Source organism: Sapajus apella, unplaced genomic scaffold (genome assembly GCF_009761245.1).
Source record: "Sapajus apella isolate SASKATOON/1434 unplaced genomic scaffold, GSC_monkey_1.0 scaffold27, whole genome shotgun sequence".
In the NCBI taxonomy this organism is placed as follows: Eukaryota; Metazoa; Chordata; class Mammalia; order Primates; family Cebidae; genus Sapajus; species Sapajus apella.
The window spans coordinates 16,122,866-16,149,880 of record NW_022436967.1 but is presented as its reverse complement, the minus strand read 5'-3'; the positions used below and the strand labels follow the sequence as shown (position 1 = coordinate 16,149,880).

At 36.3% G+C, this 27,015-nt stretch overlaps 2 protein-coding genes across 5 annotated transcripts in view; one reads left to right on the top strand and one right to left on the bottom strand.

The window, feature by feature from the left end:
• Positions 1-2,304, top strand: part of FGF2 (fibroblast growth factor 2) — a 67,905-nt gene extending 65,601 nt beyond the window's left edge. Inside the window, 1 exon segment of the mRNA XM_032292368.1 lies at positions 2,022-2,304. Within this exon segment, the coding sequence (XP_032148259.1) occupies positions 2,022-2,207 (186 nt within the window). The 3' untranslated portion in view covers positions 2,208-2,304.
• A 156-nt stretch (positions 2,305-2,460) lies between these two features.
• The window catches only part of NUDT6 (nudix hydrolase 6), a 28,513-nt gene continuing 3,958 nt past the window's right edge, over positions 2,461-27,015 (bottom strand). For 2 of the 4 annotated variants that reach the window (XM_032292363.1, XM_032292365.1), the window contains exons 2-6: positions 26,205-26,408; positions 20,851-20,906; positions 7,788-7,842; positions 4,146-4,238; positions 2,461-3,038 (exon numbers count right to left, since the gene is read on the bottom strand). In XM_032292363.1, the coding sequence (XP_032148254.1) occupies positions 2,641-3,038; positions 4,146-4,238; positions 7,788-7,842; positions 20,851-20,906; positions 26,205-26,408 (806 nt within the window). In that variant the 3' untranslated portion in view covers positions 2,461-2,640. Of the gene's footprint in view, positions 3,039-4,145; positions 4,239-7,787; positions 7,843-18,148; positions 18,251-20,850; positions 20,907-26,204; positions 26,409-27,015 lie in introns of those variants that run through there. The other 2 variants (XM_032292364.1, XM_032292366.1) reach the window with 2 other exon arrangements.

Sequence of the window (27,015 nt, the reverse complement as noted above, 5' to 3'; positions counted from 1 at the left end):
CAGTTCACATGAGAGGGGCACTAAATTTCACTAGAGGTAGAGTAAAAGTATTGGATTTGGAATATGTTGGTCTATATTATTCCAGGTTTAGGTGTTTCGCTCTTACCACATTTGAATCTTTATGAACAGCACAAGACACTCATGTATCATATAGCTAGGTCCTGTCAACGTGTGCTTCTTTGTAAGGTTGTGATTTATTGGCATCATAAAGAATTGAGTTTATTAGTAACATATTACATAATGGGAAAATTAGTTAAGTTTGTATTTCAGTTTTTAAAAATCCAATTAACAGTGATCAAGATACTAAAATCAAGTAAATATCCAGTAAAATTCTTATAAGATTACAGGATCTAATATCATACCCTTACTTTAGATGGCTGAGACAAATTTGTCACTTATAGTTCTTTCCCAGGCTTTACTTATCATTTTTGTTATGCCAGCTCTTTTCCTTGTTTTGTCAGTTTGTTTTTGTCACAACTTGTGCCATTGTTTGCCTTATCTTAGAATCATGGAATCTGGGAAAGGGTTCAAGTCTTTTTTATGTGGGTTTTTCCAAACCTGAAATCTTCTAGATATGAGCATATAGAAATAAACTGGAAGTGGTATTTTTTTTTAGACGGAGTCTCGCACTGTCACCTGGGCTGGAGTGCAGTGGTGTGATCGACTTACTACAACCTCCACCTCCCAGGTTCAAGCAATTCTCCTTCCTCAGCCTCCTGAAAGGGATAACAGGCACCCGCCACCACACCTGGCTAATTTTTTGTATTTTTAGTAGTCATAGGGTTTCACTGTGTTGGCCAGGATGTTCTTGAATGTCTGACCTCGTGATCTACCTGCCTCAGCCACTCAAAGTGCTGGGATTACAGGTGTGAGCCACTGTGCCCAGCCCGGAATGTGGTATTAATATAAAACCATATATTTATATACCTCTGTATACATCTTATATTTATGTGTTTAGATAAGTTTATAATTCTCTCTATATATACAGAATTATAAACTTATATAGAAAACACATGTAAATTTGTTTATATATATATATATACACACACACAGACACATACACAACCATAATTATAAAAATGATTTTCTCTTTTTTATTTTGAAGTGAATAAATTGATTTTTCCCCCAGAGGTATCATCAGTGCCATCCTGTGAAGTTGCTTTTTGAACACGTATCTTAAATAATATGGTAGCTATTAGATTCCATTACTTGGAGTATTATTTCCAGGTCTATTTGAAAGCCAGCTATTCTTTTTTTCTAATAAATAGTTGAATTGAAATTAAAAGGCAAAATCTATCCCTTGAGAAGGAGCCTGCTGGAAATCAGCATGATCATTACTTATTTCTCATTGTCTAACAGTGTTTGGAGATTGTTAATCATATGTAATATAATATTCCAATATTATTTTTGGCATTATATACCACTAGCTATTTTCTGTACAATAAACTATTCTTTATTATGCCTTAAAACATTAGCCACTTAAAAATTTTAGTTAAAAATTGGGGGATTAATTCTGTTTGTGAGTCAAGTATTAACAAACCTCCTTCTTCTGTACGGAAAGATTACACTGGGTTAGCCTTCTACTACTGCTTCACTGTACCGCTGATAAAAGTAAAAATGACCCCTGACTGGTAATCTGCCTTGGAACTGGGAGGGGTGTGGGTGGATCATAAATACAGCTGGAAGCTATAGCTTTGGGCTTCCCGTAGTGTGCTGCTTCTTACTAGGTATGTCCTTCCTTGTGTTTAACACCTGACCTGTTTTGGAGCTGGAGAATGGTCTCTGCACTCCTACTGAAGAGACATACTTGATGCTGTCCTGCTGGCATGCTGCGTTCCTGGTTTGCATCCTTCTTCAGAGCTACTCTGTGTCATATATATTTTGGCCCATTGAATCTTCTTAGTGTGATTGCTCTGCTGAACGTAATAGCACTGCTGCTGGTTGAGCAGACTGGCCATTGTACTATCATAAATATTTAAGATGAAAAGTGTAATAATAATAATTCTTCCTTTATTTTTCAGAAATGTGTTACGGATGAGTGTTTCTTTTTTGAACGATTGGAATCTAATAACTACAATACTTACCGATCAAGGAAATACACCAGTTGGTATGTGGCACTGAAACGAACTGGGCAGTATAAACTTGGATCCAAAACAGGACCTGGGCAGAAAGCTATACTTTTTCTTCCAATGTCTGCTAAGAGCTGATTTTAATGGCCACATCTAATCTCATTTCACATGAAAGAAGAAGTATATTTTAGAAATTTGTTAATGAGAGAAAAAGAAAATAAATGTATACAGCTCAGTTTAGATAACTGGTCAAATAACTTTTTATCCAGTAGTAAAATATGTAACCATTGTCCCAGTGAAGAAAACTAACAAAAATTGTTTAAAAATGTATAGACTTCCCCCTTTTATATAGCATCTGCTGTTACCCAGTGAAGCTTACCTAGAGCAATGATCTTTTTCATGCATTTGCTTTATTTGAAAAGAGGATTTTAAAATGTGTACGTTTAGAAACAAAATTTCTTCATGGAAATCATATCTATTAGAAAATTACAGTCAGATATTTAATCCCAAACGTCCACTATTTCTTATGTCATTTGTTAGTCTACATGTTTCTAAACATACAAATGTGAATTTAATCAATTCCTGTCATAGTTTTATAATTCTCTGGCAGTTCCTTGTGATAGAGTTTATAAAACAGCCCGGTGTGAACTGCTGGAAGTTCTTCCACAGTCAGGTCAATTTTGTCAAACCCTTCTCTGTACCCATATAGCAGCAGCCTAGCAACTCTGCTGGTGATAGGAGTTGTATTTTCAGTCTTGGCCAGGTCATTGAGATCCATCCACTCACATCTTAAGCATTCATGCTGGCAAAAATTTATGGTGAATGAGTATGGCTTTAGGCGGCAGATGATATACATATCTGACTTCCCAAAAGCTCCAGGATTTGTGTGCTGTTGCCGAATACTCAGGAGGGACCTGAATTCTGATTTTATACCAGTCTCTTCAAAAACTTCTCTAACTGCCGTGTCTCCTACACAAAAAAGAGATGTACAAATCAATAGGGATTACAGTTTTAGAAACTGTATCATCAAAGATTTTCATTTCAGTTAAAGTAGCATTATCTGAAGGCTCAAAACATTACCCTAACAAAGTAAAGTTTTCAATACAAATTCTTTGCCTTGTGGACATCAAAATAAATTATGGGGATCCTATAAAAATATTTTCTTACCACTGTACATTTAAGAAGCTTTTGAAATGCTGAATATTTCTTTGGCTGCTACTTGGAGGCTTATCCACCTGTACATTTTTGGGGTCAACTCTTTTTAACTTCTTGCTGCTCTGTTTCCCAAAAGGTAAAAATATAGATTGAAAAGTTAAAATGTTGCACTGGCGCAGTTCCCTTGTTTCTTGAGATAAGATTCCAAAGAACTTAGATTCATTCCTTCAACACCAAAATGCTGTAGGTGTTGAAGTTTTCAAAAAACTTGGAATATAAATAATTTTATAATTCAACAAAGGTTTTCATACTTTATAAGGTTGATTTTTCAATTAAATGCAAACTTCTGTGGCGGGGTTTTTATTGCCATTAACGTATTTTTGTGGCTGTTTTCTACACATCCAGAGAGACCCCATAACTGTACTTTCTCTAATTTTGTGATGCTGTCATTTTTTCCCAAGGCATTTAGGAGAAGCCCTTTATAAAGCTGCCTTCCTCCACCAATTTTCTAGGAAGCTTCACAGTTGTCACAAAGATTTTTGTTCAAATACTCTTTTGCCTCCATTTTTATTGTTTGTCAAATAGTAAATGATATTCGCCCTTGCAGTAATCCTACTGGTGAAAAATATGCAAAGAAGAGTAAGACACAGAAACACATGGGAGTGTCTCAATTCCCATGTGCTCTGACTGTAGACTATTTTACCAGTCCCCTGGATATGCTCTTGGTTTTTTTCCTGTAAGAAATAGCTATGGAAAGATGCATAGAAAGAGTATAATCTTTTAAAATATAAGGCATTTATCTGCCATTTTTCAATTACATGCTGACTTCTCTTACAATTGAGATTTGCCCATAGGTAAAACATGGTTAGAAATAGCTGAAAGCACAAAAGAAAAATCTAGGCCAGGTGCAGTGGCTCATGCCTATATTCCCTGCACTTCGGGAGACCAAAGCAGAAGGATCACTTGAACCCAGGAGTTCAAGACCAGCCTGGGCAACATGGCGAAATCCCATCTCTACAAAAAAACCACAAAAATTAGCCAGGCATGGTGGCATGCGCATGTGGTCTCCAATACTTGAGAGGCTGAGGTGGGAGGATCGATCACTTGAGCCCGAGAGGTCGAGGCTGCAGTGAGCCCTAATTATACCACTGCACTCCAGCCTAGGCTACAGAGTGAGACTTTGTCTCAAAAAAAAAAAATTAAGATAAATTTTCCTTAATAAGAAAAATAATTTTTATTCTGGCATGCTATACATTTGTTATTAAATCGACTATTAAAGATAGTAGCACTAGTCTTAAATTTGATATAATATCCCTAACTTGTTTAAATGTCCATTTTTATTTATGTTTGAAAATAAATTATGGGGATCCTATTTAGCTCTTAGTACCACTGATCAAAAGTTCAGCATGTAGCCCATGATCTATGAGTTACATGCTCATCTTTTTTTTTTTTTTTGCCATAAAAATACTTTATTAGGCTACGCTACACACTATAAAAATGCTTTAAAATGTAGCAGGAGGAGGCCGGGCGCGGTGGCTCACGCCTGTAATCCCAGCACTTTGGGAGGCCGAGGTGGTTGGATCATGAGGTCAAGAGATCGAGACCATCCTGGTCAACATGGTGAAACCCCGTCTCTACTAAAAATACAAAAAATCAGCTGGGCATGGTGGCGCGTGCCTGTAATCCCAGCTACTCAGGAGGCTGAGGCAGGAGAATTGCCTGAACCCAGGAGGCGGAGGTTGCGGTGAGCCGAGATCGCGCCATTGCACTCCAGCCTGGGTAACAAGAGCGAAACTCCGTCTCAAAAAAAAAAAAAAAAAAATGTAGCAGGAGGAGATGTAAAGACTCAAAGAAGTACAAAGAAGTAACAATGGCTATCAGAACACACTAAAGAATCCACACTCATGATCTGTGAGCTACATGCTGAACTTCTGATCAGTGGTACTAATCAAAAGTACTGGATGGGGCTAGTGAGCAAATTTGCCCTGTTCAGCAGTCATCATAGCAGCAGACTGAAAATCAGCGCTGCCTGAGTAGTTTTGATCAGTTTAACTTGAATCACTGACTAGATTGAAAATTGAATGGGCAAATAAGTGCTTTTGTCTCCAGAGACTCCTTCCACCTCAAGATGAAAACTTCTTCCCCAATGGTTTCAAGATGAATTGAAATTTTTAATCAAGACAGTGTACTTTATTCTATTGTATTTTTAATATACTGTTAGCTAAACTGAAATAACATTTACTGTTTTGTAGGTTTGAAGAACATAGGAAAAACTAAGAGGTTTTGTTTATTTTTGCTGATGAAGAGATATGTTTAAATATGTCATATTTTGTTTAGTTACAGGACATTAATGAAAAGGAGTTTATATTTGTTATTTCTATTTTGTTATATTTAATAATAGAATTAGGTTGAAATAAAACATAATGGGAAATAATTTGCAGAATGTAGGTTTTCCTGGTGTTTCCCTCTGACTCCAGTGCACTGATGATCTCTGCTAAGGCTCAGCTGCTTTATAGTTCTCTGGCTAATGCAGGAGATTCTCTTCCTGCCATTGGTAATATGATTTTTTAGGAAGGCAGTTTGTCAATTTTAATCTTGTAGATACCTTTATACTCTAAGGTATTATTTTATAAAAAGCCTTGAGGATTGCATTCTATTTTCTGTATGACCCTCTTGATTTTTTAAAAACACTATGGATAACAATTCTTCATTTACCTAGTATTATGAAGAATGAAGGATTTCAAACAAATGTATTTCCCAGTTAACTAGCGTTTACTATTTGAGCCAATATAAATGTTTAACTGTTTGTGATGGCAGTATTCCTAAAGTACATGCATGTTTTCTAAATATAGAGTTTAAATAATTTCAGTAATTCTTAGATGCTTCAGCCTGATCATTAAGAATATCTTTTATGTCGAGTTAGAAATGCCCTCATATAGTCTTTCAGACCTCTACTGTCAGTTTTCATTTCTAGCTGCTTTCAGAGTTTTATTAATTTTAAGGCAAATCTTTAATATATACTAAACTTAAGAAGTATGGTTAACACTAACTGCAGCTTTTTCTTCTTAGTTTCACATGACTGAGGCATATATGATCTCTGATCTCTGAATAGGTGGGTGGTTGTGACAACCACAAACACTGTTTTTTAAGTGTTAATTTTTAATTATCAGGACTTAAAGGAGAGTTCTGGAGTATACTTAGACCTAAAATTATACTGATTTGGCTTGGAAATAAGTGTTTCTTCATTTACATCTACAAATAAGTATAGCTGAAATTCAGAGGACCCATAAAAGTTCACATGAAAAAAATCAATTCATTTGAAAAGGCAAGATGCAGGAGAGGAAGCCTTACAAACTTGCAGACTGCTTTTTGCCCAATATGGACTGGGAAAGGATGCAAAACATAAGCTTAATTAGTTCACATGCTCTGCTCTCACATGGCACAGGTGGATAGTGTGAGAGAATTAGGCTGTAAAACAAATGGCCTTCTCTTTCAGCACTCACACCATTACAAAATCATCTTTTATATCAACAGAAGAGTTAACATAAACTAAACAAAAGGTCAATAAGTACCTGAAACCAAGATTTGCTAGAGGTATATCTTAATGCAATCTGGTTGCTGATGGATTGTTAGGAGTTGGCTATATAATGTGTATAGGGTATTTTGATATGTGTAAAAGTTTTAAAAATCAAATTTTAAGTACACAGACATTTTAAAATAAAATTTTTAAAGCCAATTTAGAAAACTGCCTTAATATGATTGTTAGCTAAATAAGAATAGCAGATGTGCATACTAAGGAAAAGGTCATGGAGAAATAATATTGGTATCAAACAAATATATTGATTTGTTCTGATACACATTGAATTTGATCCAATGGTTTAAGGAATAGGTAGGAAAATTCAGTTTCTATTTTTCTATTTCCTTTAAATCAGTGACATAAAGAATTCTTAGCTTATTTTATATTTCCCTGTCTTAAATGTTGAGCTCAGTAAGTTGTATTAGGGAGTTATTTCTCATTTGAGACTTTCTTATGTGACATTTTACTATGTTTTGTCTTCCTATTAGAAATAAATAGTAGATACAATTTTCATAAAGAGAAGAATTACATCACCACTTCTCTATAATTGACTTTTATTATATTTACTTCAAAGTTCATTTAAAAACTAGTGTTCATCCTCTGTGATGGAATGGTCAGGAATTTGTGTTTTCTCATAGTTTAATTTCAACAACAATATTAGTTGTATCCAAAATAACTTTTAATGCTAAACTTTACTGATGTTTATCCAAAGCTTCTCCTTTTCAGACAAATTAATCCAGAAGCAGTCATAAATAGAAGAACAGGCAGTATGTTCCTAATGATATTATTTCTACTAATGGAGTAAATTGTAATGTTAGAAATTATGCTGCTTATTTCATCAGCTCTGAGGTAATCTCTGAAATGTTCTGACTTAGTCTGAACAAATTAGAAAATTTCAATTTTTATTCTTAGCTATAGAGCAAGAAAGTAAACACATTAATTTCCTCAACATTTTCAAGCCAATTAAAAATGTGGAAGATACACACCAATATCTTCTCCAGGTTCTGACAGGCCTCCTGGAAATTTCCACATATTTTTCAACTGCAGTATAAAGTCAGAAAATAAAGTTAACATAACTTTCACTAACACACACATATGTAGATTTCACAAAATCCACCTATAATTGGTCAAGGTGGTTGAGAATATATTTTTTAGTAATTGCTTGCAAAATATTTCTAGCTTCCATCCTTTCTCCCTTGTTTCTTCTTTTTTTGGGGAGCTGGTAACAGAACTATTCTTTTCCCACCTTTTCTCTTCAGGAAATAGAAGGGTTTTGTTTGGTTAATGTGATATATTCTGTATCAATGAAACATTAGAGGGAAACATCTACTGAATTTCTGTAATTTAAAATATTTTGCTGCTAGTTAACTATGAACAAATAAATAGAATCTTACAGATGCTGCTATAAATAAGTAGAAAAACAGTATAAATTTCATCACTAAAGTATGCTATTTTAAAATATTTCCTATTTTTTATTTCTAATCAGGTGTATTACTCTTATGATTTCTATTGTATGTGTTAATGATTTTATGTACAAATGTAATTGCTTTTCATGGGTAGTATGAATAAAATTGATTAGCTTGTGTTTTCTTGTCTGCCACTTCTTTGTATTTTCTTGTCTATGATTTCTTTTTTCTTTTTTTTTTGTTGGGGAGGGGCGGGTGGAAAGATCTGATCTTGGAATAGGGATAAATATAGAAAAATGGATTAAAAACAATTATGAGATGACATGGACAATGTCCTTATGGCTGACATGATTACTTTTTTCCAGTTAGAGTTCTGTTATATCTATCCATCACCATGATAAAAACTAAAAATGAGAAATTATACTCATAAGGGAGCTGTACCTTTGGTTAGTACCTTATACTCTTCATTCATAAAACAAGTTATGGACCTTTTAGTGGTTTGCTTTGTGACCCACTCATTTCCTTGATGAATGTTTCTTAAAAGAATGTGTCACTTCTCAACTATGCTAGGTTCGAGACCAGTGGCATGGTTCCCAGAGATTCCATAGACTGTTGATTATGTGGGTACAGAATTCAGGCTTTCAGTGTCTGACTTAGGCTTGACATTAATTTATAAAGGATATTATGCTTTACTTTATTAATCTAGAAATATATCTGTAAATGTAACTCTATATCAATGCACTGTCATCTAGATTCCATTTAGAAGTAGTCCCAGAAACTTTATTTCTCCAGAAACCATGCAGTCTTTGTCTGACAAGATGTTGAACTTACCACCATAAATTCCATTTAATTTACTTTTTGAGACAGGGTCTCATTCTGCTGGCCAGGCTGGAGTGCAGTGGCACTATCACAGCTCACTGTAGTTTTGACCTGCCTGGGCTCAGGTGATCCTCCCACCTCAGCCTCCCATGTAGTTGGGACTACAGGTGCGTACCACCACCACCACCACACCTAATTTTTTTTTTTTTTTTTTTTGTAGAGATGAGGTTTTGCCATGTTGCCCAGGTTGGTCTTAAACTCCTGTGGGTCAGGCAGTCCCCCCACCTGGGCTTCCCAAAGTGCTGGGGTTACAGGCATGAGCTACCATACCCAGCCTGTAAGTTCTGTTTCTAACCAAAGAAAAGTTATAATGGAGCAGACAAATGTTTCCCAAAAACAGTAAAAGTCAACTTTAAAAATCTTCACCTAGACTTGATTATAAATGATTAGAAACTGATTGTTAATTAAATCTGAAGATGAACTTAGAAGGGGCAAAATGCTGGACATAGGATTGAAAACAGCTCACAAAAATTTGATTTTGACTATTTCATAGATTAAACTTCTTATATGGAAATATTAGGTATATTTTTATGCTGGTAAGTATTTCATGACATTTTCTGGCACCACTTATGTTTTTAAAAAGCTTACTTCTCCCCTAAAAAAGCTTGAGCTTGAGTATAGTCTAAGTAGTAGGAAGAGAGGCCTAAGCTATGTGGTTTGTGAAAAATCTAGTTAATGTCCTAGGTAATGATCAATAGTGAGATCAACGTGTCTTCCCACATTTTTTTCTTGATATAAAGAAATTCCCATTAGCTGTGTTTAGCAATATAACAATAACATTAAAATACTAACTAATGCTGGGCACAGTGGCTCACTCCTATAATCCCAGCACTTTGGGAGGCTGAGACGGGAAGATCACTTGAGCCTTGGAGTTCAAGGCTGCAGTGAGTTACCGTGCCACTGCACTCCAGCCTGGGTGACAGGGTGAGGCCCCAGAGGCCATGCTAAATATTTGTATAAGAATTATGCACATTTAAACTTCACAATAATCCCATGAGAGGCTATAGTTCCCATTTAAGAGGTGATGAAACTGAGGGCATAAAAACATGTACTTGCCTTGGATCACACACCTAGTATGTGATAAACTCAGTGTTAAAATCCAGGCAGCCTGGTTCTAACCATCTTTTAGGAAATTGTAAAAGTTGATTTGATATTTTTAATCTTTTCCTAGGACCTAATTGGAACATTCTATATAAATCCAATCAGATTCTGTGTCTTGGACTTACACTCTTCCAGGGCTCATATATTTGGACAACAATTTAGTGCCAAATGTCTTTTTATCTCTCTGTTGCTTGTGAGCTCCCCATCTAGAATGTTCTGATTGGCATGGAATTTATTTCCTAGCTAGTGATTTTTTTTTGTTTTTGGGAAACAGTCTCGCTCTGTCGCCAGGCATCAGGCTGGAGTGCAGTGGCGCAATCTTGGCTCAGTGAAGACTTTGCCTCCTGGGTTCAAGCAATGCTCCTGCCTCAGCCTCCTGAGTAGCTGGGACTACAGGCACGTGCCTCCACACCCCGCTAATTTTTGTCTTTTAGTAGAGACAGGGTTTCACTGTCTTGGCCAGGATGGTCTAATCTCTTGACCGCGTGATCTGCCCACCTCAGCCTCCCAAAGTGCTGGGATTACAGGTGTGGGCCGCCATGCCCAGCTGTTATTTTTTATGGCCCTCTTTTTCCAGTATATTGTTTTATGGGAAAAAATTACTGAGGATGGGTTTTGAAAATTTAGCCTATGAGTTTATTATGTTTTTTATCTTTGCTCTCCCTTTCTATAAAAGGAGACGATACCTCAGTTTAAAATTCCATGATCCTCTTTCTACCCAATCTCGAAAAAGGAACTTTCCACTCTCTTCTAAAAGAAATTCTCAAATGCTCTTGTGTTTAGCTGCTTTTTTGAGTACTACTCAACATTCATATATGTGACCCCTCCCTGCTTTGAGTTGGTGAGGTCATCTAGTTCCTGTGAGCATATCTGATTTTCACATACTACAAAAGGTATAGTATCCTTTTAACATAAAAGTATGTGATTTTAAACCATATTTAGAGTAGCTCCACCATATTTTGGAATGGTGAACGGTATGACAAATTTCCCTATACATTTGCCAATTATAAATTTGATGTTCTTGTGTGTGTGTGTGTGTGTGTGTGTGTGTGTGTAGCAGTAAATGGAAAATAGAAGACAGTGCGGATGATGTAAGGGTGGTCTCATTTATCACTCTGCAATCCTTCCTTCCCCAGTGTTAGGAATTGCTAGCCCAGGATTTTTCAGAGAGATTAACAGAATGTAAGGTACTTTCCCTGTTAAAGCATATTCAAGTTTAAAAGCACTATTTCTTTGAAAACTTTCCCTGAAGATAAACTCAAGTTTATTTTAGAATTTCTAGAATAGGTGAAAAGTAATGATTCATTTTCTGATTCTTTTTCTATTTTCCCAGTTCCATAGACATCTGTCTTCCTAAGCAGAGGATTCATTTTTAAGACCTTCCCTAGGCATGGTTACTCAAATCCTAACCAGAAGCTTCTATAAACACAACCCTTAAAAGACTACTAATTTCTTTCAGCCATATCTCAAGAACCTAGAGCAAGGGCACAGACCTGCTAGCCTTTTCCCTTTGGTTCTCTTATATATGTGACCTTCTTGTTCTGTCTACTCCAGCATGATCAGAAATTTGGTTATTTTTTATTTTTCACTGTTCTAGTCTTTAATAATCCTATCGCCTTTTAGAATTCAGACCTACTGTATTTAGATAAATGTCACTAGCTACAGTATTGTCACTGTTACCAATGAGATAGAGGCTACCATAGAGTGTCTCATAAGTTTGTTCATTAATTCAATAGAAATTTATTGAGTGTTAAGTGTTGGGCATATAGAGGTTAATATGTATGCCAAGCATAAAGAAGTTAATACATATTGAGCATACAGAAGTTAATGTACATGGCAAACCCAGTAATTCTTTTAATCTTGGCACCACATTTTTTTCTTTTTTCTTTTTTTTTTTAAGTCAAAGTTTTGCTCTGTTGCCCACACTGGAGTGCAGTGGTATGATCTTGGCTCACTGCAACCTCCACTCCCGAGTTCAAGTGATTCTCCTGCCTCAGCCTCCCAAGTAGCTGGGACTATAGGTGCATGCCATTGTGCCCTGCTAATTTTTTTTTTTGTATTTTTAGTAGAGACAGGGTTTCACCATGTTGGCCAGGGTGGGCTTGAACTCCTGACCTCAGGTGATCTGCCCACCTTGGCCTCCCAAGGTGCTGGGATTACAGGCATGAGCCATTGCACCTGGCCAGCCACCATGCCCAGCCCATGTATTTTTCTTAATAACACTTATCTCCACCTTACATAATATTTATTCATTTTATTATTTTTATTTTACATATTTGAAAGTAAGCTCCATATGTAGAAACTTTGCTTTGCTTAACTCCATATGTAGAAGCTATACATCTGTTCACTGATGTATACCTAGTGCTTAGTGCACCATGTTTTTTTCTTAAAAACACATCTCCACCTTATATTTATTCATTTTATTATTTGTATATTATGCATTTGAATGTAAGCTCCATATGTAGAGACTTTACTTTGTTCATTGATGTATACCTAGTGCTCAGAACGGTGCATACAGCTGAGTATGTATAAGAACTCAGTAATATTCAGTGAATGAATTAATGGATCTCTATCCTTAACTCTTTAACACCCAGTTTATGGGGTCTAGCCACTGTTGTGTCTTTTATTACTTGAGATATATGGGTAGGGATGAAGGGCTGGAATATGTGGGTAGGGAAAAAGAAAAGACAGGTAAGTGTCAATTTAGATATGTGCATACAAATTTGTGCATATGCTAATGTTAAGGGTTAAAACACTTGACATTAATGCCTGGGGAGAGCGAGGTACTTAAAGAAAGGAGAGAAACTGGCTTGGATATCTGAAAAGAATGCCAATTAGTTACTTTTATAAGTAAATAAATATATATAATCTATATAATTTATTAAACATTAAATAAAGCACATATAGTTAAGAACTATCAGTTATGCTGAAATATCACCTACTATCAAATATTTAAAGAAATTAAATTATTCCATGTCTTATTTTTATTACAACATTGAATATATGTTAATTTTTTTTTTTTTTTTTTTTTTTTTTTTTTTTTTTTGAGTGTGAGTGTCACTCTGTCACCCAGGCTGGAGTGTAGTGGCGTGATCTGGGCTCACTGCAACCTCCACCTCCCAGGTTCAATAATTCTCCTGCCTCAACCTCCTGAGTAGCTGGAATAACAGGCACCTGCCATCATGCCCAGCTAATTTTTTTGTATTTTTAGTAGAGATGGCGTTTTACCAGGTTGGCCAGCTGGTCTTGAACTCCTGACCTCAGGTGATCCACCCTTCTCAGCCTCCCAAAGTGCTGGGATTACAGGCATGAGCCACCACACCCAGCCACAACATTTAACTATATGTTAATTCTTACTTTCATATTTTGTTCTCTTAGATGGATCTATTTATAACTTTAAAAAAATCAAAACCCTACTTAATCCATAAATAAACTGTCTTATATAATTTGAGCTTCTCTGGCTTCTATCAATGCCTGCCTAAAAGTGTAGGGGGAACATGACTAAATTCTGAAAAGCATCACTTTCTCTTTCTTAAAGGACCAGTTATTGGCAGGTTTGAAAATCAGCAGAGCTGCGAAGCTCAATGTGCTAGTTTAGTGGCTCTCCAACTTTACATCAGAATCACCTGGAGGGCTTGTAAACACAGAATTGCTGGGCTTTATCTCCTAGAGCTTCAGATTCCACAGATCTAGGGTGGGGCCTGAGAATTTGCATTTTTGATAAGTTGATGCTGTTATTGTCTCTCAGCTCCAAATCTACCCTTCTGTACTTGCTTAGTGATGCTGGAGCAGGGATTCCACTAACCAGTTTCTGCTTTGCCAGCTGACTCCCTTTTACGCTCCACCAGTAGACTACAAGGCTGGAGGTGGAAGGGACCAGCTCCTTACTGTGGGCTTTTTGTGTGCTGGTGGTTCCTGTATCACTGCTTCAAGGCTGCTTCACTCTAGCAGCAGCAGTTCCTTTCCATAGTATCAGCAAAATCCAGTTTGCAGTTTTCCTAACATTTGTAAGAGAAGCTTCATTTTCCATTGCCTTCCCCAGAGGCACCAGCAAGCTGATGCCTCAATCTCAAGAGGTATGGGTCCAGATAAACCAGCACCAGCTGAGCAGCACGAGGTTTGAGTTTTAACTGTGCATGGTCTCACATGAAGGGACCCACAACCCACCAGAATGGCATAATGATTACTCTGAACTGCAGATATTTAAGATACAGCAGATGCAGAAAGAAGCATTTCTGAGCTTCCCTTATGTGATTAAAGGCAAAACTTTCTGAGAATAAAGCTGCCATTAATCCCCTGAATGTGAGTGGGTAATTGAAGGGGTTGGGGAAGCTTTCAGCCAGGAGAAACTGTATAACAAAACTTTATCAGAAGCTACCATCCTGCATGTTTTCACTAGAAGCCCTATGCCCTTCATTTCCCCTTTTAATAAGTTGATATAATATACAGTATATAAACCCTTACCCCAGCCAAGCCATTCCTTACAGAGTACTCTTGAACTTTTCTCCTGTTAATCTATCTGTTGTCAATTAATTTGTCACAACATCCCCTCCACCCAGTTCTAAGCTGGTAGAGTAAAAGTTTTCTTTCCCACCTACTTTATGACTTAACCTCTTTGGTTGACTTTCCCAGGCTGTGAAATTAGTAACAGGTTGCTATGATGATTAAAGTAGGTAATTAATATATAGTACATAGGATAGTGTGAAGCACAGGTTAAACATTTTCTATATGCTAAATGGTATTATTAATAAAATCAAGTTTCTTAATGTCTTACATTAAGTCGATTTTCTCAGTGGTAGTTTTGTCACACTATAACATTAAAGTTGCATCTTCCAGGCTTTTAGAGCGTAGCATATTTTACTCAATAAGTTCTGTTTACATTAGGATCTTTTGTTATTTGAATGCGAATGAGGATGATCATTCATATGTATGTGTGTGTTTATAAATGTTACACAGAGACAGTCCCATTATTTATTTATTTTTTTTGCCCTTCTATGTGCTGTTTTACTTTACCTCTGCCAATATAAGAGAAAAGTGGTCTTTTCCACATTGGAAATTTTAGGAGTGCTACTCACATATTTCCACCCATGAGTCACATACAGAACTAGGACTTTGAGAGGTCATCTTAATTCATCTGTTCTCTGATAAGTCACTCAGTGCCTAAGACACCTATGACAAATGGTTTCCTGGCTTCCACAGTTTCTCTAAATACTTTAACAAATATTTGGAGGATAAGACTGCATGCTATTCAATAAAGATGCGGAAGGATTCCTCCTCTGCTTGCAGATGTCATATGCTATAATAATAAAATATAATGTGGAATGCTGATTCATGTAAGTATCTTGTGCTCTGTTACAACCACAAGGTTACTGGTACTTATACAGTTATTTTCATCTTATAGTTAACATTTCTCAGAAAGTTGATATTTCTACTTCATGGGGATTATGTTGACTTTATTTTTCTGAGGGAACAATTATGCCAATCAATTATCTTCCATAAGTAAGCAAACACTCCTAAGTAAGAGGTCATCAGTTCTGGTTGCCATCTTGAATTTTCCAGACTATTTCTAAGCTCATTGTCCTAATATTAAATACTCTATCTTTTGCAGAGCCCCCAGGAGAGGGGAGGCTGTTTTATGTACCCAGAGGGTGCTGCTTCTGCTGGCTCAGAGGGTTCGAGAGAATTTGAGATTGAAAACTCTCATGTCCATTCACTCGGGGTTGCAGGATCCCCACTCTTTTCCTGTCAGGGGATTGGCTTTGACATCTGACACTTGTCAAACTCTATTCAGACTCCTTTGCAGCGCTGATATTCTTACAGTTAGATTTAGGCCTGATTTTGAGTATTGCCTTTGTGGCTGAAGAATACGAAGATCTCTTTAAATGCTGCCATGGAGGTCTTGAGGTTTTCATATTGTGCCTTGAATTGACAGGGTGACCTGAACTTGCCATTTTTATTTTGCCTAGGCATCTAAACTAGTTAACAAAAGCTAGCCATCAACAAAGCTACATAATTATTATTACCCCCTGTACTGCTAAAGTGCCATGGCTATGGAACAACTCAATACTTCCGTTTCCATCTGTACCTCATTCCTTTCTGTGTAGAAGAATCTTAGTAGCTGTTATGTTACTGTATGCCAGGGCTTATCACTACCCAGCTCTATTGATGCCAGCATGCTGACTGGACCTGGAAAATAGGAAGTGTCAAGTATTCTAGATGTCCTAGTAAGGCATCTGGGTGCTAGAGGATAGAAGATGCCCCTATTAAGTATTTAGAAGTGGAGTCGTCAGAGGCGTTAAAATCAGAGTGACTCCATCTTGTAAAGGGGCTGGCTAAAATAAGGCTGAGACCTAGTAGGCTGCATTCCCAGGAGGTTAAGCATTCTAAGTCACACGATGAAATAGGAGGTTGGCACAAGATAAAGGTCATAATGTAGTAAAGAAGACAGCTAAAACCCACCAAAACCAAGATGAGGATGAACGTGACCTCTGGTCCTCCTCACTGTTATATGCTAATTATAGTGCATTAGCATGCTAGAAGATACTCCCACCATGACAGTTTACAAATGCCATAGTCATGTTAGGAAGTTACCCTATTTGGTCTAAAAAGGGGAGGAACCCTCAGTTCCAGAATTGCCCGCCTCTTTCTTGGAAAACTCATGAATAATCCAATCCTTGTTTAGCATATAATCAAGAAATAACTCTTAAGTATCCTTAGTGGAGAAGCCCAGGCCACTGCTCTGCATATTGGAGTAGCCACTGTTTATTCCTTTACTTTTTTTTTTTTTTTTTTGAGACAAGTCTCACTCTCTTGCCCTGGCTGGAGGATAGTGACGTGATCTTGGCTCATGACAACCTCTGCCTCCTGCGTTCAAGTTGTTCTCCTGTTTCAGCCTCCCAAGTAACTGGGATTACAGGTATGCACCAGCATGCCCTGCTAATTTTTGTATTTTTTTTTTAAAGTAGAGATGGAGTTTTACCATGTTGGCCAGGGTGGTCTCAAACTCCTGACCTCAAGTGATCTGCCCACCTTGGCTTCCTAAAGTGCTGGGATTACAGGCATGAGCCACTGCACCAGGCCTATTCCTTTACTTTCTTAATAAACTTGCTTTCACTTTATGGATTTGCCCAAATTCTTTCTTGTGTGAGATCCAAGAACCCTCTCTTGGGGTCTGGTTCAAGACCCCTTTCTGGTAACATAGTAGTCTATAGATCTCTAAGGTATGGGTGATTTGCTGCACCTTGCAACTATCCCCATGACAGCACTTGGAGTAATACTTTTTTACATTTTGGAAGCAGCATATATCACATTTGGGAATATTTCTCCAATTCATTTCACCATTCCTGGCTATGTTGTTTTTTTAGTTTAGGTTTAGTGAAAAGATTGCTCTACAGGCTTCTGATTCTGCCTATTACTAGTTGTGTAATATTGATTAAGTTATTGTAAGATCTCTGAATCTCAGTTCTCAATGGGGATAATAAGTATGATTATTAAATGAGAAATGTTTCATGGAAATTATTTCGTGCAAGTACTTTAGGTTATCACAAATTATTTGATTATCTGGTTTTATTTCTACTGACAGAGCAAAAGATGATAGAATTAAAAAATTTTTTTTTACCCTGAAACTCTCATAAACTAGGATCAGGAATGTGTGCTATAACAGAGGAATAAGTATTAATTAATGTGGTTATGACTTTTTAGAAGGCTAACAGCCATAGCAGAGCTTTCTGTGCACTACAGGCTGGTACTACCACTTTATTAAGGTTTTAATTCTCTATAGATATGGCTGTAGGTTCTAAGAGCCACCAAATAAAGCATTCATGAAGCTATCTAGGGTTAATTACTCAAAAGTCATCAAGCCTAAAGCTTTGACCTTAAATTGACTGTAAAGGCCATACAAAAGAAACTCAGAGTGGAAAAAGGGAAAACTCTCCACTTGAATCTTTATAAATAAGCATTACAGGATGAACTCAGTTATTCCAAAGAATGACTAAAACAGTGCCACTGTGGATTGAGTTTTCCCCCACAATGGGATGACACTTATTTGTTTTGTCGTTAGGTCTGCATCTCCCTATGTTTTCTGACTATTTTGAAAAACCTAAAAAACATTTCCGAAAACACTTTCATTTATTTGAAACTAAGAATAATAAAACTAGAGACACATTAAATGCAACCATGATTAACGGAGGACCATGAAAGTTTTAGTGGTTTATCTGGAATTCAGGGAAATTTATTAAACAAAGTTTTCACTACTCCTTGTCTTAAAAATAATAGCTTAACTCACTTCTTTCCTTTTCAATTACAGATTTCGAGTACAACTTGCTTTGGGAGTTGATTTCTGTAAGCTGAACCTGATAAGTCACTTGTCTTGGCAGGTTTTATAAGGAAACAAAAACCCACTCAAAAAACATAAAGCTATCTAGGTTTGGAGTAAGACAGTTCAGCTGTATCTGCCAGGAAAGCTCCTTTTTTCCAGATCGCAACCCAGTTTTTAACATTATTAGACCTAAGTTTGTTTTCTATGAATTTCTGTGTTTTATTACATGACTGATAGCATAGATAGATTCTTATTTGGTAGATAAATCAACCCTGAAGGACTGCTTAGAGTGGAACAATCATATTATCTGACTGTCTTTCAGCCTCTGTTAAAGTCCAGAATGAAATTTTATTTGACAAAATCATTTCTGAAACCCAGTGTGCTATTTAAAAAATCTTCATGGTTTACCCTTTTCTTTCCAAAATACCAAAGTGGCTTAGACCACATTATATCTATATATTGTAAAAGTATTTATGCTATGTACATGGAAGATACATAGAATTACAGAATTACAGTATTACAATATTTTGTTTGACCACTGGGTTTAACTCCTAAATTTTATAAATGGGGAAACTTTGGTCCGCAGAGGCTCAGAGATTCGCTTGAAGGCAGAAAGACAGTTAATGGCATCGCCAAATCCTAGGGACCTGGGTCTGCTGATCTAGTTTTGTCTCAATAACATCATTCATGTGAGCCCAGGAAAGATTAAATAAATTTTGATGACCTGCTTCTTATTCAAATGAAAAGAGAGATTAAAAAAAAGACAGTAAAATCTTTTTATGGTATCTCTTTAGAAGTAACTGCTACATACTAAGATATAGTTTTTTAAAAATATAACAAAAGAAATTAATCAATTTGTATTACTGGTACCTATAGCATTTGTTAATAATGTTTGGGTATATCTTCTGTCTGTTATATTGGAAAGAGTTATAATATCCACAATGGATTTAAGCCAGCCTGCCAAAGCAGAAGTGGCATGGGGATTGGAACTCTGGTCAGTCTGGCTCCCAAGTCCATTTTCTTTATATCAGCTCCCTCTCATTGGGCATACTGTTGTCAGGCTAATTTGCATATTATTATTAGATTAATCTTGTTCACATATCATCTTTATCGTTCTGTTATCACAATCAAAATCTTTCAGTAGTTACTTGTCAAGTCTAAACTCATCTGCCTGGCTCTCAGGTACCTTATAACTAGGCCCTACTTTTACCATTCAATCATGCCTCCTACTCTCCAGTCATTCCCATTACATATATGTATGTTCCAATTCAAATACTAAACTTATTGAGAGCTAGTTACAATACTACTTTAGGTATTCTACAAATTTCTGTTGAGGATAAAAAGCTTAGTTTGAATCAGAGATCCTGCCTTAACTAAAACTTGAAAGTTACTTATAGCCATGAGAATAGTTTTAGATCACATTTTCAGCTATCATTACAAACATTAATTTAAACTTTAAGAACATATGTGGTGGGGGAAAATGTTTGACTCTTCCTGCTAATATTTGCTGAAGTCTCAGAAAGTATCAACATCATTATTCTCTTTCACTTTTACTTCTGACTGCCGAGCATGAAAACATCTGATCCCTAATCATGGTACTTCTCTGAGAAATGTTTGTTGCTTCTAGTCACCTAAACTCCTTATTTTGATACCCAATCCTCTTCACATTCTGCTTCCAATCTAACTCTCAGGTCAACTATCTTACCGCTCTCCGCACTCTGGACCACAATGAACTTTTTACCATTGTTTCTAAACTACATCAGTTCCTTTCTGAGCTCTGTGCCTTTATACAAGCAATTCTAATTTTATCGGTTTTTTTTTAAATCTTTTTTCTTCTGCACCTGGAAAGTTCCTATTCATTCTTCAAGAACTAGTTTAAATGTCACCTCCTTTGAGAAGTCTTTGAGGACTTCTTTAGGCAAAATAATTGCTATCATCTATTACATGATTGCCTTTCCAAATAAATAGTAAGGTGCAGGGCATAAGGTATACTGTCTTACTGGTTTTTATATTCTCAGCACGTGGCACTAAGTAGAAACTCATTGAATGTTGAAGGAATGAAGGAGTATCTTGATAATATATTAAAACAGACGTCTTTCCAATTAAATAGTCATTTATAATTTTCCTTTAGCCATAAAGTAATAGATAATAGTACTGAGTGTTACCCGGAAATTTTCAAGAACTGTAAAAGTACTTTGGTTTAAATAAATAAGTGATCCATAACTGCTTAAAAATGATTTTAAAAATATCTTTCTATAATTCCTTAGGCATATTAATATTTCTACATCTTACTCTTCTCTAGAAACAAATATTTAGAAACCAATTTATAAAACAGAAGCAACTTACTTTATTTCGATCTTGTACAACCAGTATTTTTCTAGTACCTTCATCAAATACAGCTCCTATTCGGGGAAAAAGAAAAGACAATTGAGAAATATTAATTTCATTCACCCTACTCTCCTCCTACACTCTTTATCTGTGGTGATCAAAATTCTACCCATACTTGAAGACCTGGTTCAAATACAGGTTGAGTATTTCTTATCTAAAATGCCTGAGACGAGAAGTGTTAGATTTTTCTGGATTTTGGAATATTTTCATATACCTAATGAGGTATCTTGGGGATAGGACCCAAGTTTAAACACAAAATTCATTTATGTTTCATACATACCTTATATACATAGTCTGAAGGCAATTTTATGCATTTTTAAATAATATTGTGCATGAAACAAAGTTTTGACCGCATTTTGACTGTGACTTTTCACATGCCAGGTGTGGAATTTTCCACTAGTGGCATCATGCCAGTGCTCAAACACTTTCAGATTTTGGAGCATTTTGGATCTTTGATTTGTAGCTTGGAGAAGCTCAACCTGTACAACCTCATCCATGAAGACTTATAAAATCTCTCCAGCAAGGAAGTAATTTCTCAGGCGTCCAGGTTCTTTTAACAACTTAGAGTACCAATGATGGTTCTAGCACATGGTAACTTATAAGATAATCATTTGTATCACCTTCTTCACTAGATTATTCCTGGTGGTACATGTGCTAAATAAATTAACCTTTCTATCCTTTTGTAACATTTACTTTAGTGTTCTGACAATTTTGTCTTAGTCCATTTGGGCTGCTATAACAAAATAACTATAGACTGGGTAGTTTATAAACAACAAACTTATTCCTCACAGTTCAGGAAGCTAGGAAGTCCAAGATCAAGGTGCTGACAGATTCAGTGTCTGATAAGAGCTCATTCTTTACAGACGATGCCTTCTAACTCTGTCTTCACATAGTGAAAGGGGCAAACAAGCTCCTGTGGGCTTCTTTCATAAGGACACTATCCCATCTATGGGAGCTCTGCCTTCATGATCTAGTCACCTCCCAAAGGCCCCACCTCTTAATACCATCACACTGGGGATTAGTTTTCAACATATGAATTTTAGGGGGAACAAACATTCAGAGAATATATGTGCTTATAATATTTATGGAATAAATGAATTGACTTCTCATTTTTATTCCTTGAATCACTATGCATAAAACATAGGCTGTACCCCTGATGATCCAAATCTCAAATATCTCAATATTCATTTCAAGACCTTTCTGAAGCCAATTAAATTTATTATATACATACAATTTTACAATCTACTAATACTGCTTTGGAAGACTTCTTTGTTTTATACATGTTTTAAGTTCTAGTCCATTTCTTTTGTGTATTCATCATACACATTGCACATTGTCTCTTTCTTTTTAAAAATAATTCCCTTTAGGCAATTTTGGGTCAAAAATACAAATGACACAGTGATTTTTATTATGATTCTTTAGATGCTATGATTTAAATGTATTTGTGTTTAAATAATGTGGTAAAAGATACTTTCTACATATTTGTTCATGCTTTCCATATTAACTGAGTTCCTACATATTATGTATACAGATCCAGGTATATTAATTGAGTTCCTACTATGTGTCAGGCACTTTTCTAGGTGCTACAGATATAGTGATGAACAAAACAAATGAAACTCCCTATCCTTATGGGGTTTATATTCTGGTATGTGCATGGGGAGGTGCCAAAACAAATAAACAAAAAATACATTACATAGAATATTAGAAGGTAATAAATGCTATATAGAGATAGAATGTAGAGAAGGAACAAATATGTGTAACATGGGGAAAAGTAATTGAAATGCAATTGAATTGAAAACACTGCACTTGAGTATTTTAAAGCAGGAAGGAAAATCACAACCGAGGTATAATTAACATTCATGTTGGCTTCTATTAGAAAATGTAAACGATAATTTAATGGGACTTTACAAGAGGTAGAATGCCAAAGAAATGCCAAGGAAACTTATTCTTAAATTTTAATAATTTATGATTACTCAAATTGAACTTCTCCCTAATGAATTCACTGTAAACATGAGCACAGTATCACAGAGACAAAACCAGCACCACTAAAGCACAATTTCAGCGACCCCTGCTGGTCACAATATAAAAATTATTATTATGATTTCAGGCACTGTGCTTCAATGTACATTAGCTCAGGTATAAGTCACAATAATCCTGTGAGTGATATGAGTGAAATGAGTGAGCAAGCACACTCTTCTCACTGTGCACCGCTGCCCCTCCACAACACTACAGCTGATTTCTCAGAAGGCTCACATTTCCATCCCATTCATTAAAAAAATATTGAGTATCTACTTTATGCCAGTTGCTGTCTTTAGCCTGAGGATACAGTGGTGACCAAGACAGATAAAATATCTGCCTTTATGGAGTTTCTACTATCGTGGGGGAGATTAAGTGACACAGTATAATTAATTATATATACATGATATAATAGAATTTTAGGTTGTGATAAATGCTATGAAGAAAAATAGAGCTGGATAAAGGGACAAGGAATGATGGCACTAGTGTGCAGGGAGAGGTCAGTTCTAGACAGGAGGGTCAGGACCTTTTCTGAGAAGGAGACACTTGAGCAGAAACTTTGGCTATCAAGAACTAGATAAAGAAAGTTCTGGAGAGGAGCCAGTAGGTGTCTAGGCTCTGAGTCAGACATAAGCTTGCTAAGTTTGAAAGCAAAAGAAAGCCATGGCTCATGCTATTCCAGCCACATCTACCTTGGGTAGTTTATAACAAATGTCAACTATTTTTCTCTCCACCTAAAAACTCTGTACCCCAGCCTGGGCAACATGGCGAAACCCTATCTCTACAAAAAAATATAAAAATTAGCCTGGCGTGGCGCCACACGCCTGTAGTCCCAGCTACTTGGGAGGTGGAGGCAGGAGGATCACTTGAGCTAGAGAGATGGAAGTTGGAATAAGCCCAGACCATGCCACTGCATTCCTGGGTGACAAAGTGAGACCCTGACTCGAAAAGAATAAAAAAAAAAAAAAAGCAAAACAAAAAACAACTCTGCACCTTTCCAGGACAATTTCTTACATTACCTCATCCAGACCCCCAATACTGGCTTCAAATCCTAGCGAGTCTTCAAGACTGGTCAAGTTCTGCATCTCCTATTCCTTGAACTGCTCTGATACTCTAAACTATAATGCACAATATAGTACTTAGTTATGAACAGGTCCTTAATAGGATATAGTTTCTGCATATACCACCAATTCTGTAGTAGTAACTGGGAGCTCTTTTTTTTTTTTTTTTTTTTTGAGATGGAGTTTCGCTCTTGTTACCCAGGCTGGAGTGCAATGGCGCGATCTCAGCTCACCGCAACCTCCGTCTCCTGGGTTCAAGCAATTCTCCTACCTCAGCCTCCCAAGTAGCTGGGACTATAGGCGTGTGCCACCAGCCCAGCTAATTTTTTGTATTTTTAGTAGAGACGGGGTTTCACCATGTTGATCAGGATGGTCTCGATCTCTTGACCTTGTGATCCACCTGCCTTGGCCTCCAAAAGCACTGGGATTATAGGCGTGAGCCGCCCGGCCATAACTGGGAACTCTTAAGAGTCTGTGCCAATAAATGATAATTATTTGTATGACTTTCCATTGAAATGTGAGGCTGTCACTAAATTACTGAGTAGAATCTTTTGAAAGAGAGCTGAACGGAAAGTTTCTGAGTGTCTGCTTGCTACAGGGAAGTAAGACATGGACAGAAAAGACACCATTAGACATTCTTGAACAACTCCTTGAAAACACTGTAGGTGTGCAAACTACCTTAAAAACTCTTGTAAGTTATATAAAGGCAAATAAAATCATTAATTAAATAACTAATATGTTTGATTGCTTTCATTTAAGGTAATAAAGATTCCTTACTATTACAGTTTCTCTGGAAATCTAGGAATTTCCTTAACCCTAGTCCTTAAAGGGTAGTACTGAGACCACCACCAGCAGCAGCAGCAGCAGCAAAAACAGAACAGCCAGGAAAATCACGTGAATTTTCGGGCCCCACCCCAGACCTATCGAATTGGAAACTCTGGGGATAGGGTCCAAAAATCTGTTTTAAGATTCCAGGTGATTTTGATGCAAGCTGCAATTTCAGAATCCCTATCTTACTCTGAGGGAGGTCTTCTCTCAACTTTCCTATGTCTCTGAAACTAATCAGCAACTTCAAAATTCTACTCTATATTTAAATTACACTATTTTAAACAACTGTTTGGCACAATAATGTAAATTTTTAAAGAATATTCAAATATTAAAAAATTGGTTTACTTTACCTGAAATTCAACATAAAAGTTATCTTTTACTTTACAAATTTATATAATTAGTGCTAACATGTTTTATCTACAATAAATATATTCCTTGATCCCAATTCAGTGCTACTATTTTAGTGAAGTTTAATTATTTGTGTAAAATATATTCAAACGTATCCTTTGTAAAACTAAACACTAAACAGGTTCTCTGTGCTGCTGTCTACTGATTGAGGCAAACTACATATTTAAAAGCGCTATGTAATAGTCCTATTTAAAAGCACTATGTAATAAATACTATAGTCCCCCTTGGCCAGTTTTGCTTCCTATAGTTTCAGTTATACAAGGTCAACCATGGTCCGAAAATGTTACATCACTACTCTTGTGCTTTGGGGCCATTTTTAAGGAAAATAAGGGTTACCTGAATTCGAGTACTGTGATACTGGGACAGCTGATATGATAATAGGGAAGGCTACTAAGTAACTAATGAATGGGTAGCCTATAGATCGTAGATACACTGGACATAGGGATGAGTCACAGGCTGGGTGGGGCAGAATAGGATGGTGAGAGATTTCATCACACTACTCAGAACAGCATGCAATTTAAAACTTAAAAATCTTTTCTGGAATTTTCCATTTAGGTCATAATGCCTGTCATTCGCCTCTCTTCACCTCATCACGCAGGCATTTTGTTATCTCATATCATCCCAAAAAGGGTGAATACAAAACAATATTTTGAGAGAGAACACATTCACATAACTTTTATTACAGTATACTGTTATAATTATTCTAATTTATTATTAGTTACTGTTAATCTCTTACTGTCCCTAACTTATCAGTTAAACTTTATCATAAATATGTGTGATAAGAAAAAACATGGTATATATAGGGTTTGGTACTATCTGTGGTTATAGGTATCCACTGGGGTCTTGGAACACATCTTGTGCAGATAAGGTGGAACAACTGTAATCATTTAATCAAATAACTCATTCCACATGAATAAACTATTTGCTTAGCTGTAACAGGCAAGGAATTGGGTGAACCTCTAAAAAGTTAATTCTGGTTATCATGAGTTTGAAACTGACCTGCAACTCCTACTTGATGTGAAGCGTATCCTGGTAACCTGCTGGGCCCTTCTCCCAGCCACAGAGTCAACGTTGATGAATCCAATTCTGCATGGTGAAAACGGAAGCCCAAGGAAGCAGCAGGGGCAATAAATCGGCTTTGGAGGATGGGAATGTGCAGCCATACAGCTGTTCTACCTTCTGATTGCCATTGTTGTACTGCAACTAAATGCAGAAGATAAAAGTCTAAATAATTTCCAGAGAGACTAGTGGAATAAATTAAAATTCACTTCAGGGTTTCACCTCCTCCAGGAAGCCATCTTTAAGCAAATGAGGTCCCCAAATGTCCTGTTCACATTGCTGGCACTGGAACTACCATGTTTTATCATAATAACCACCCTGCGGTTATTATGATTTTTCTATCAGACTGAATTCCTTGAGAATAAAGTCAGTACACTGCTGACCTTTATATCCATACCACCAAAGACAATGCTTGGCACACTTTAGAGTGGACAAATAAATGGATTTAGACCAAATCAAATAACATTTTAATGCTGTTCCTTTTAGCAGTCTTAGGTTTAATCTTAGTGACAATTATGGACTTGTTTTTTCTTCCTTTAAGAGTTCTCTTATAATGTTTTTGATGTATAAATTTCAAGGTAGTTAAATTTTGTTTTTAAATAATGTATGCTGGTTCTAGAAATCTTGAAAATAAAAAATATAATGAAAAAATCAAACTTCACATATTACTAGCATATGGGAATTCTAATTTTTCTTTATTATAGATAATATCATGAATTATAGGTTTTCTCTTTGCCTTCCTTAAATTCTC